The 11346-nt window shown below is 68.3% G+C and overlaps 1 protein-coding gene across 1 annotated transcript; it reads right to left on the bottom strand.

Annotated features, from left to right (window-relative positions):
• Positions 1-1007: 1007 nt before the first annotated feature.
• LOC112125423 (staphylococcal nuclease domain-containing protein 1-like) lies at positions 1008-10248 on the bottom strand. Its single transcript, XM_026647264.2, has 8 exons — positions 10243-10248; positions 8968-9109; positions 6783-6906; positions 4285-4354; positions 3649-3762; positions 3104-3307; positions 1608-1652; positions 1008-1398 (listed from the first exon to the last, which is right to left on the bottom strand). Exons 1-8 carry the CDS (start codon positions 10246-10248, stop codon positions 1333-1335), a joined length of 771 nt encoding a protein of 256 aa, XP_026503049.1. The 3' UTR covers positions 1008-1332.
• Between the last annotated feature and the right edge of the window lie 1098 nt (positions 10249-11346).

The following is an 11346-nucleotide window of genomic DNA, read 5'->3' as shown; positions in this document are numbered from 1 at the left end:
AGACAGACGTGCTAAGGCTCAGAGAGGTGCGGCTCCAGGAGGTGGAGGGGCCTGACCCCGAGAGAGAGTGGACCCCCGAGAAGGGCTGTCCCACTAAAAGGGGCACCCCCCACGGACCGCACGGGGCCACGAGTGGGCACGATCTGTGAGTCCGTGACACAGGCCTGTAATTCCCCGGGTCATAACTCTTGGCAGGTGAGCGCTGCAGGCAAGGGGCAGGGTGGGAGGGCCAGGGGGGTGCCTGGCACTGGGGTGCAAAGCGGGGGACACAGGCGGGATCAAGGCGCTCAGGGAGGAAGGGGGTCGGCGTTTCAGGAGAACATGGCAGGGGCTGGACTCGTTCCCTTGTCCGTCCCAGCCCACGACCCCTGTGGCTAGTGCGAGGGGCAGCCCAGGGCTGGGTCAGGTGTAGGAGGCAGCAAAGGGCTCGGGCTTCCCCTTGGCTCTGTTCTCCCGGCGTGTGGCACAGCCACCCCTGGGGGGGCAAATGACCCCCCCAAGAGCAGCCACTGCCCTGAATGAGGCCAAGCTCCTCCCCGCAGGGGCTCCCCAGGACAACTCCCCATCTAGTGAGTTAGACGAGGGGGGCCCCAATGGGCAGAGAGGGCCAGGGGCACCCACTGAAGGGGGGATGGGTGCAGGGCCATGGCACAAGGGGAGGGCAGGAGAAATGGGGAGTCAGTCTTGGAACCTTGCCCCACATCACAGCTGGGATCCCCCCCAGTCCACACAGGACCTGATCCCCCACTTCCTCCCGAATTGGTGTAAGCCTGGCTTTTCCCAACGCGGGGGCCTTTCTCCCCCGGACTCCTGGGTTCCAGCCCCAGCTGTTCACAGATGTGCTGTGCATCCTGAGGATGAGGCCGGCTGGCAGCCCAGCCCCTCCCGAGCCGGCCCCCCTCTCCGCTTCGGGCAGGGGTGGGGAACCGGAAATGGCCCTTTGTACCTAACTGAGCCCCCAGATCCTCCCCACGCCGGCGGGCCCCAGCCGCAAGGAGACAGAGCAGCGCAGCACTCGACTACTTTATTTGGCCTCCAAAGCTTTAAATACAGGCCAGAGCTGGCTCCGCACGGGACAGAGGCAAGGGCAGATCCCCCGTCGGTCGGACTAGGGCGGGGGGGCCAAGAGCCGCCCGCCCCCCCCAGGGGGCACAGGGCCCCCCCCAGCGGCTCGCTGCCCGGGGCGTGGAGCCGAGGCGAAGGGGGGCGGGACGGGCCCAGCGCAGTGCCCTGGCCCTGTGGTGGCGCAGCAGCTGGGGCGAGGGCTCGGGGAGGAGACGAGGAGAGACGGCAGCTTGGTGGGTGCGGTGGGGCCGGAGCCCGGGGCCTCCCCTAGCGGCTGTAGCCAAATTCATCCGCGTCGTCAGCCCGAAAGTCGCCGTAACGCCACAGGTTCAGCTGTAGGGGAGAAGGGCCGAGGTGAGAGCCGTGGCGGGCCGGGGAGGGGTCTCCTGCTCCCCCTCCGCCCTGCCCCACAGCCCCCCCGCCAGGCTGTTCCCCACCCCCACTCCTCCCCAAACCTGATACCACCCTCAACCAGCACCGGCCCCGCTCCGGCTCCCCTGGGGCTGGGGGACAGGCTGCTGTGGGCCCCGAGCTGGACTCACCCGGTTGGTCTTGGCTAGCTCCTGCGCGTTCAGGTACTCGGTGATCTGCACGAGACAAAGGCCGTCATGGGGGGTGGGGATGCATCCCTCTCGCTGGGCCCGGGCCCCCGTAGCCACACCCCCAATCACCTGCTGGGCCCGCCCCCGCCCCCAATCACCTGCTGGTCCCGCCCCTGAGCCGCGCCCCCAATCGCCCGCTGGGCCAGGTCACACGACACAGAGCGTGGGGGTCCTGAGCCAGACAATTCCCGTCGCCCCCCAGGTGTGTGTGTGGGGGGGAGGGGGAGTCAGGTTCGGGTCACGGTTTCCCGGCTCTTTACTGCCAAGGAGCTGACAACGCCCCAGGCCCCTGTCTGTTCCGGTATCACCAGCGACCTGGCGTGCACCGTGTGCTGTGCACCGGATGCCATTCTGAGAACAAACTGGGGTCCCTCCACGCAGCAGAAGTGTCTGAAGCTGCCCTGGCTCTAGGGACGGACCCGCACATAACCCAGCGTGGGGCCCAGGGGTCTGGGGGCCCTGCTTTGGGAACCCACTGGCCAAGGGCACCTTTTCACTGCGGGCTCAAAGCGCTTGGCAAAGGGGGAGTCATGCTACAGATGGGGAAACTGAGGCACAGAGCAGGGCTGGGACCATTCCAAGGCCACAAAGGGTGGGGCTAGAATCCAGGAGTGCTGAATCCCAGTCCGTCTGCTCCAACCACTAGTCCTCACTGCCCACCAAGAGCCAGGCATGGTCCGGCCGGGCTCCCTCATTTATGTCCTGGACAAGAAGCGGCGGTTACTCTGCAGCAAGGCAGGTTTGGGTCGGATCTCAGGAGAGTCCCTGGTGCTCCGGGAGTGAGGCTCCGGAACCCCCTGCCGGGGCTGGCCCAGGGTCACTGGGGGCTGCACCTCTCGGGGGCCCTGCTGGCCCCACACTGCCGGGGCTGTGAGTGCAGCCTGGCATGTACTGGGCTCTGTGTCAGGGCACAGGCCAAGGGGGCTGCAGTGGGGTGGGGTCCATCCCCCTGGCAGGGCGCAGAGACAGCGCCGCCAGCCGAGCCGCCAGGGAATCAAACGGCTCCACGGGACCCAGAGCATCGATCTGTGAGCCCCGGGCATGAGCAAGCGCCACATCAGCGCCCCTGCACGCACCACCCTGCCCCCCGGGCACAGAGCACACGGGACGGCCTCCCTCCGACCCACAGCAACGCCAGCCTTCGGAGAAGGGGGGCAGGCAGCGCGACTCCCACGAACCTGGCACTGGCACTCACCAGGGCTGGGCATGCCCAGGCCCTCGGCACCCGTTCCCCCACCCCCACGCTCTGCACATGCCCCCCTGCGCCCCCTCCCCCCAAATCCCCTGGGCACACAGGGACACCTCAGCAGCTGCACCCCATGTACCCCCAGCCCCTGCACCCCCCGCATCAGGCCAAAGCCACAGGCCAAGCCCATGGACCCCTCCCCACGCTGCTCCCGCTCTGCGGGGGGAGGGGGGGCGGGGGGCTCACGTACCACTTTCTGGAACTGCTTCTCCTTCCGCGCCTCCACCATGACCAGCCCCTCCTTGACCAGCCCCAGCCCCACGTCGCCCTTGGAGTCAGCGAACTGCAGGGTGACGTGGGGGCAGCTGGGCCCGAGGTGCTCCACGTTCAGCAGGCACTGGGTGTTCTGGATGTCCCGCACCACGCTATCCACCGCGTCGGCGCGCGCGTCGTCCTGGAGAGGCCGGGAGAGAGAGACCGTCGCCACGGGGCTGGGCATGGGCGACGCGTGGCCAGAGCCGGGCGGGGAAGCCGGGCCCTGAGCTGAGCACACAGGGGCGGTGTGGAGTGTGCCCGGGGGCGTTGCAAAGCCGGTCAGAGATGGACACGTGTTGAGAACGGCCGACACGATCGGCCCCTCCCTGGAGTCGGGAAGAGATGTATTTTGCCCGCTGTGGGCAGCAGGGCGCTGGGCAGGCTGGGTCCAGGCCCCACCTTCTGGGGAGCCCCCCTCCACCCCATGGGGAGCCCTGCCCCTGCCCCGCCCCCCTGGGAACCCCACCCCTGCATACTTACATCCTGTGGCACCTGGATGAAGGCAAACTTGTACTCGATGGCCTGGGCGGGCAGGATGCGGGTGCTGAAGGCAGGCGGCAGGGTGCCCAGGCGCGTAGAGGGCAGGGTCTCCTTCTGCAGGGAGCAAAGGGACAGGGTGGTCAGGGGGCTCCACGGGGCGGCGGGCGCTCCGGCATGGTGCGCAAGCTCTCCCGCTGCGTGTCGTGGCAGGGCCAGAGGCGCTCAGCCCCGCAGTGTGAACCGCGCCCGTGGAGCGCGCCGGGCACCCGGGTGTGGCAGCGAGGAGAACAGCCACGCCGCGCCTGCCCCGGGCGATACAGCAGGGTGGGGGCAGGGAGACCAGGATCTCAGCGCTTGGGGGCCAGGTGGATGGGCAGGTTCCTGACCATCTGCACTGGAACTGTGTGATTCCCGCACCCGCATTCCATTCTCAGCCCTTCCGCCGGGGCCGCCGCGGCTTGGCCCTTCCTCGGCACGCTGCTGACAGACAGGGGTGGGGGCTGCGTTCCTTGCAGCCTAAGTCCTCCAGTGGTTGCTGGGGAGGGAGCCGGGCTTAGCCGGGCTGGCTGGGGTGGTGAACATGCCCGCGGCCGCCCAGCGGGTAGCGGTGCCCCCACGGAGGGGCCAGGAACTCACGTTGCCGTAGTCGATGTAGAAGATGTGCACCCTGGCTGGCGACTCCACCTTCTCCACGCGGGCCCGGTACCTGGCAGGCAGGGAACACGGATGAGAACCAGCCCCCCCTGCCCCCCAACAGACGGGAGCAGGCCGATGGGACCGAGAGAGACCGACTGGGGGAGAGAGCCCCTAGACAGACCCCCGAGGTGCAGCCCGAACCCCGGCCCTGCTCAGATCCCCAGCACTGCCCCTCTCCTGCCGTCCCTGCCCCCTGGCCGGGCTCCAGGCGCCGAGAGGGGAGGAACAGATCAATGGGCCCCGGAGCACAAAGCACCGCGACTGATGAGCAGATTGATGTGCGCTGCTGAAACCAACCCGCTCGCCACGGCGGTAATTAGCCGCAGATCCGGCTGGGGCTTCGCACCGACAGACGTCCGTGGTGCCTTCGCCGCCCCCGGCCCGGGACAGGATCTCAGCTGTGCCCTGCGCAGAGCCAGGCTGCTCCCCCCGAGGAGCAGGAGACAGAACAGAGCCTGGCAGCCACCGACTGTGCCGGGCCTGGCGCGCCCCGCGTGGCTCTCCCGGAGCCGGGCACAGAGTCACTGCACGGAGCCCCCCGGGAGAGAGCCGCACCCCAGTGCAGGCCACCGGACCAGCAGCTGAGCCCCTCGCTGAGCGCCCCCTCCTCACCAGGCAGAGGCCTGGGCCTGCACAGGGAACCCCACTGGCCTTCCCTGGGGGTGAGAGCAAAGAGCCCCTGCCAAGGCCCCAGCTTTGCTCAGCGCCCAGCAGGGGGCGATGCCCACCAGAGGGGGCAGCAGGAGCTGGTGCAGACAGAACGGGGGCTGCCCTGCTGGAGTGGGGGCGGGGACCCGTCCCGTGGCAGGAGCGGCAGGGTAAGGCACGTCGGAGCAGAGATACTGCTGCTGGGGGTTCAGACCAAGGCACAGCTGAGGGCCCCCCCACCCCCGCCCCGTGCTCTGATGCATTTGGGGGGGGGGGCGGGCTGCTGGCTGGGACCCGCAGTGCCAAGGTGTGAACACAGCTGTGCCAACTCACAGCTGCCAAGGTGCTGGCACCCTCCCCCCGCACAGTGGCCTCACACAGCCGGGGGGCGTTTCCCATCTGTTCCTCCCGGCAGCGGGAGAGGGGATTGGGGCTTGCAGCCCCCCAGAGGCAGTGGGAGCAGCCGAGGAGCCTGGTGGCTTCTCCCTGCAGCACGGAGGAGGGTCCCCTCACCAGTGAGCTCTGAGGCCGTGCCACGCCGGGGCAGGGCAGTGTCTGGAGGTGCCACTCCGGGCCAGGTCCCTTCCCAGCCATGGCAACCAGCCCGGCCCCAGGGCTGGAGCTGGCACCATTTGTGAGGGGCGGAGGTGTATGTGCAGAGTGCCTGCTCATCTCAGTGATGTGGGCCCCGGGCTGGCTCTGCTGGGCACAGCCGGCTGCGGCGTGGGCCCCGGGCTGGCTCTGCTGGGCACGGCCGGCTGCGGCGTGGGCCCCGGGCCGGCTCTGCTGGGCACGGCCGGCTGCGGCGTGGGTCCCGGGCCGGCTCTGCTGGGCACGGCCGGCTGCGGCATGGGCCCCGGGCCGGCTGCTTGCTATGACCTGGATTCCGCTGACACCCCACGGATAAAGCTGGCTTGAGGTCTCCCCTCCTCCCTCAGAGAGTTGTGACCCCCAGCACAGGCATTTCTGGCACCAGCCCAGTTCTACCCCCTGTCACGGAGTGTGGGGGAGTCAGAGCCCTGCACCCCTCTTCCTGAGATTCACCGTGACTCTCAGCCAGCCAGTAAAACAGAAGGTTTATTAGATGACAGGAACACAGTCCCAAGCAGAGCGTGTAGGTGCAACCAGAACCCCTCAATCAAGTCCTTCTGGGGGGTTTAGGGAGCTTAGACCCCAGCTTGGGGTTCCCTGCGTTGCACCACCCAGCCCAAACTGAAAACTAAAAACTCCTCCAGCCCCTTTCTCCCCACTCCTCTCTGCTCCTCCTCTCCTTTGTTCAGTCTCCCAGGCAGAAGGTGTTTCTTCTCCCAACCTCCCTCCTGGCTCAGGTTACAGCTCAGGTAGCTTCCTTCAAGGGAAGTCCCCATCCCCAGTGTAACCCCCCTGCAACATTCCCAGGTCAAATCTGCCCCGCTCCCTGCTCCGTCACACCCTCCCCCTGGCTCCTGCCTGCCAGCGATACCCCTGCTGGGCCTGGGGCCAGCGATTCCCGAACCCTCCCATCCTGCCCTGGGAGGCTGCGGGGTGAACAGACACGGATGGCTCAGCTCCCCCAGCCCTCCCCCTGCGCCCACCCCCTGTATTACTGCACTGAGCCAGCGCCCCCCCTCACCGAGAGCCCTCCCCTGGCTCCCGGGGCACTATTCTTAGGCGGGGCATTCAGCAGGAGCTGGTGTACCCAGCGCATGCCCAGCGGCACTGCAGCCAGAGCCCTGCCCCCACATCCCTGGGGAGAGGACGCCCCCCAGCTGGCCACGTGGCTCCGTGCCCAGCCCGGGACCGAGACTCACCATTCCCCATCCACAAACTTGGCGATGCAGTAGTCCCCGCGGCGCGGCGCGTAGGACCCTTCCACGGGCGGGTGGCCGGCGATCTCGCTCCGCATGTTCTCCATCAGCTTCTCCAGCTGGGTCCCTGCAGGGGGAGAGACCTGGTCAGGCAGGGGGCACCTGTCAGAGCCAGCCCAAGGGCCACCCGCGCAGCCCCTCACAGGCGGCCGCTCTCCAGCTGCGGCCGCAGCGGTGCCGGCTGCCTGGGCGCTGAGCGCGTGGCCTGGCTGGGTTTAGAGCTCGCGTCACTCCCGGTAACCGCCTGGCACCGATACCCTCCACTCTGACGCATGACACAGGCATGGCACTGCCCTGAATGACTCCGTTTGAGCCAGAGCAGAGCTGTCAGACAAACGGCCACCCTTCACTTGCAAATAATCCCCCCGAACCCCTATTCCACTGATTAATTACCCTCCCCGTTCTACAGTCCCGGTTCATTCCAGCCCAGGGTCTCGCTCCCGCTGCCCACCATGGGACCTGCTAGGCCGACGGGCCCCTGATCAAATACTTCTCCCTGGGCAGGTACTGACAGACTGGGATCAGGCGACCCCTTCGCTGCTTCTCTGCGATGCTAAACAGCCGGAGCTCCACGGGTCTCTCACTCAAGGCAGGTTTCGAAGCCTTTAATCCGGCGCGCCCCAACGGTCACGGCCCACTTTACCCCCTGCCCTCTCGGGAGCCAGGAGTGGGGCCACAGCTCGGGGGGGAGGGGGGAGGGAGGCGCAGACAGAGGTAAGGGGGCCAAGGCTGGGGCTGGAGCTGGGGTCGGTCCGAGCTGGGGCTGGGGGCACCGGGAGCAGAGCCGCAGCTGGGGGCTGAGGATGGGGGCAGGGCTGGGGACAGGCCACGATCGGGGGCCAAGGCTTGGGCTGGAGCAGGGCTGGGTGGCACTCCCACCCACCACCACCCCGTACGTTCCTCTGTGCCCCCTGGGGGGGGCGCCCCACAGTTTGGGGGTCTCTGCTTTAAGAATTCTCATGGCTCTTTGCTGTCCCTTTTCTCCTCTGGCGCCGGTTTGTAAGTGCCTGGGGCGTAGCTGCACCTGGCCCGGGCACAGACGGACGATCTGGGGGCCTGGTTCGCTGTGCTACACCGAGAACCCGGGCGCAGCAAGGTCCCGGCGGGATCAGACGGCTCCTGGCAGGGCCGGAGCTTCCCCCTCCCGAACGGGAGCCGCAGCACAGGGGGCGAAGCTCATTTGAATTGAAACTACGGCCCCTTCCCTCCCGAACAACCTCTCTCCGGGTCTGTCCCTCCTGCAGGCTCTGTGCCGAGCCCCCCCTGCTCACAATCCGGCCTGGTGGCGCCTTACACCTCCCGGGCATGGCGCTGCCCTCCCTGGATCTACCCCGGTGACTTCCCCAGGGCCCCGCCAATGCCCACACGTCCTAGTCCTACCCTTTGTTTCCTGCCTTTTAACCCGTTACTGATCCATGAGAGAACCGTCCCTTTTGCCCCATGGCGGCTCACTTTGCTCAAGAGCCTTTGGTGAGGGACCTTGTCAAAGGCTTTCTGAAAATCCAAGTCCACTATATCCACGGGATCCCCTTGGTCCAGTGGATGATGGACGGACGGATGGGGCACCTTCTGGGGAGCTGGAGCCTCGCCCCTGCTGGCCAGAGGAGGGGAAGTAGCCGAGCTGCTCCCCGTGGCCCCGAGCCCATCACCCACCCTCTCCCCGAGCCCCTGCTGTGCCGCACGGTCCCTCACGTACCCAGTGCCCAGGTGGGCCGAGGTGCAAGAGGAGCTGGTGCAGCTGTGGGCGTGAGCGTGGGGAGAGGCTCCCCCCGGGGCTCGCCCGTTACCGAGGGCCTGGCCCAGGGAGCCACTCGCTGCCGGGAGCGAGCCCGTGGCTCACCCTGGGGAGGTGCCGGCTGGGCACGCTGCCCACACCCTGCAGGCCACATGGCCTCACCCGGCCCAGCCGGGCCGGGAGCAGTGGAGCTGCCGGGGGGATGGGCCCTGTGAGACTCGGCTCTGATTCCTCATGGCTGGTTCCTGAGCTCGGCGCTCCCAGCCAGACGGGAGCAGCTGCCCACAGGCCCCCGAGGAAGGAGAGAGGAGTGGGGGCAATCCCCCCCCCAGCCCTGCCTTGTCCCATCCCACCGCGGTTACACGATGCCCCCCCTGCCCCGCCGCCACCTACCTGTCTCCACGTCCTGCACGTAGAAGTGCAGCTCGTCGGTGATCTCCGTCACGAAGACCGGCTTGTAGTTGGTGGTTCGCTCCTTCTCCTCCAGCACCGGCACCACCTCCTCCACCGGCGCCTCCTCGTACTGGGACCAGACCTGCCGGGGAGAGGAGACTGGGGCTGAGAGACGGAGCGGGCGAGGGGCACCGAGTCGTTCTCCGGGGGACCCCCCCGGCCCAGCGCTGACCCAGTGCACCGGGGAGCCCAGGGCTGGCACAGCAGGTGGCGGTGCGGGTCGGGACTGAGGGGCAGCGACAGAGCTGTGTGCCTGGGCAGCTCAGGGCTGGGATGGCGGAGGGGTGCTGTGGGTTGGGATTAAAAGACACTGGCAGAGCTGGGGGGCGGGGGGAGCCCAGGGCTGGCACAGCAGGCGGTGGTGCAGATCGGGACTGAGGGGCAGCGACAGAGCTGGGGGGCGGGGGGAGCCCAGGGCTGGGATAGCAGGGGGCTGCGGGTCTGGATAGAGGGGCATTGATGGGTAGAGAGCAGTTACACGCTGCAGCTCGGCAGGCTCAGGGGAAGGGGTGGGCTCCTGGCACCGGTGTGTTATTAACCATCCACAGCTCCCTCCCTCTGGGCCAGACTCTGCTGCGGCTTCACCACCTGCCCCCGGGTGACTCTGGATTCACACCAGGCGCAGCAGCCCGTGGCCCGGAGCTGCTGGGAGGGGGAAGGCCCCTGGGCTAGCACGGACCAGATGTGCAGGGTGCAGCCCGGGCACCAGGGCCTGGCCAGGGCGCTGGGAAATGCCGGCATGGCAGTACCACCCTACCAGCCCCGGTTTGAGCCGGTGCAGCTCAGGTGCCCTGCGAGTGGCTGCAGCCCTTGGCAATGCCCCAGGCAGCAGTGCCCAGCCAGCCCGGCCCATGCCCACGCCCTGGGAAGGACGCAGCTGTTGAGCAGTGACCTCTCCTCCCCTAGCCCCACGCTGAGCGGCGCCGGCACCCCGGCGTTCAGGATGGCAGGAGCGGGCCGGGACGCTGATTGGACGTGACAGCGTGTCACGTCCAATCCCGTCGCTCAGAGGCTGAACAAGCAGCGGGGGCTGTCACAGGCGGCCAGCGACACAGGCCAGCCGACGGTGTGGGCACAGCAGAACACACACACACCTGCTGCCACGGGGAGCAGAAACCCCCTCACGCTCGGGGCTGAGACGAGGGAGCAGCTGGCGGGGAGCAGACCCCAGCCCCCGCCAGACCGAGGGGGCACCGCAGCCTGCAGCCGGGTTACCGGCATGGCCGAGCTGGATGGAGCTGCCCCGGCTCGCGGCAGTGAGGAGGAAGGATCGGATCAGACCCAGCCTGAGCAACGAGAATGGATCAACCGGTCACATCGACTGCCTGCCTCACCCCCGGCCGATCGCTGGCCAGCCCAGAGAGCTCCCCACAGGCTGCGAGTGCGCCACGGACACCAGAGAGCAGGCTCTGGCCAAAGCAAGCAGCCCAGCGAGCAAGCTGCGGCCGGGGTGCCACCTGGGGCCAGGGAAAGGGCACGGCTGGCGAAGCCCCCCTCAGACACCGGCGTTGGGGCAGGGAAGCAGCCAGGCAGACGAGGCGCCTGCTTCGGACCGGGACCGGCTCTGCAGAGCGCGGCTTCCCCGTGACAGGGGCTCTTTGGAGCCACCAAAGCGCTGCCCCTCAGAGAGAGGTGCCCGTACCTGGGCACACAGCCGCCTCTGCGAACGGGGCCTGCAGTGACCTGCCCACGGCCCCTCGCTGAGTCAGCCGCGGCACGAGGACCTCTCCCTCTCCACCCAGCACCGGCAGGAGCCCTCCCCCCGGAAGCCACCACAGGGCCCCTGCGCGCGGACACCACAAGGAGACGCTGCTGGGCACAGGCAGGACGGTTCCCTGGGCTGAGTTCTCATGGGTGCGCGGTGCCTGGGCTGGGAACTTCCCTTCACCCGTCTCCTTCCAGCCCCCTGGGTCAGCGCCCCCCCCCCCGGCAGGGCTCCCGGCACCCCCAGAGCACGGGGCGGCCGTGCTGAGCTCACCCCGCTCACGGACCGAGGCAGCCACCATCCCGGGGAGGAGCCGACAGCGGGGCGCCCAGCCGGGCCTTGTGCCCATGGCACCTGAACCAAGGGCTGGCCTGTGGGGGAGTCCTGGCACCTGTCCCAGGCCCAGTGCCTGGCAGCCACGTGTGCTTGGGACCATGGCCAGGCCCCGTGGTGCTGCAGGCAAGGCACCTCCAGCACTACTGCCTGTCCTGCCACCGGCCGCCCCGTATCATCTGAGCGGCCCCCGGGTTGTGAAGGGCTCCAAGATCCAGGCTGGTTAGATACCGAGGTGACAGGTGGGCACCTTCCAGGACAGAGACGGGGGCGTGGGCATC

Source organism: Terrapene carolina, unplaced genomic scaffold, assembly GCF_002925995.2.
Source record: "Terrapene carolina triunguis isolate 2854851 unplaced genomic scaffold, T_m_triunguis-2.0 Scaffold51649, whole genome shotgun sequence".
Classification (NCBI taxonomy): Eukaryota; Metazoa; Chordata; order Testudines; family Emydidae; genus Terrapene; species Terrapene triunguis.
The sequence above is the reverse complement of the archived record's forward strand: the minus strand, read 5'-3'. Positions and strand labels throughout refer to the sequence as shown.

Bases quoted from the DNA above. Each gene is read 5' to 3' on its own strand.
- LOC112125423 (XM_026647264.2), bottom strand. The intron at 1,653-3,103 runs GTACGTGAGCCC...TGTCTCGTGCAG, and splicing joins AGAAGCAGTTCCAGAAAGTG to ATCACCGAGTACCTGAACGC. The intron at 1,399-1,607 runs GTGAGTCCAGCT...TCTCCCCTACAG, and splicing joins AGCTAGCCAAGACCAACCGG to CTGAACCTGTGGCGTTACGG.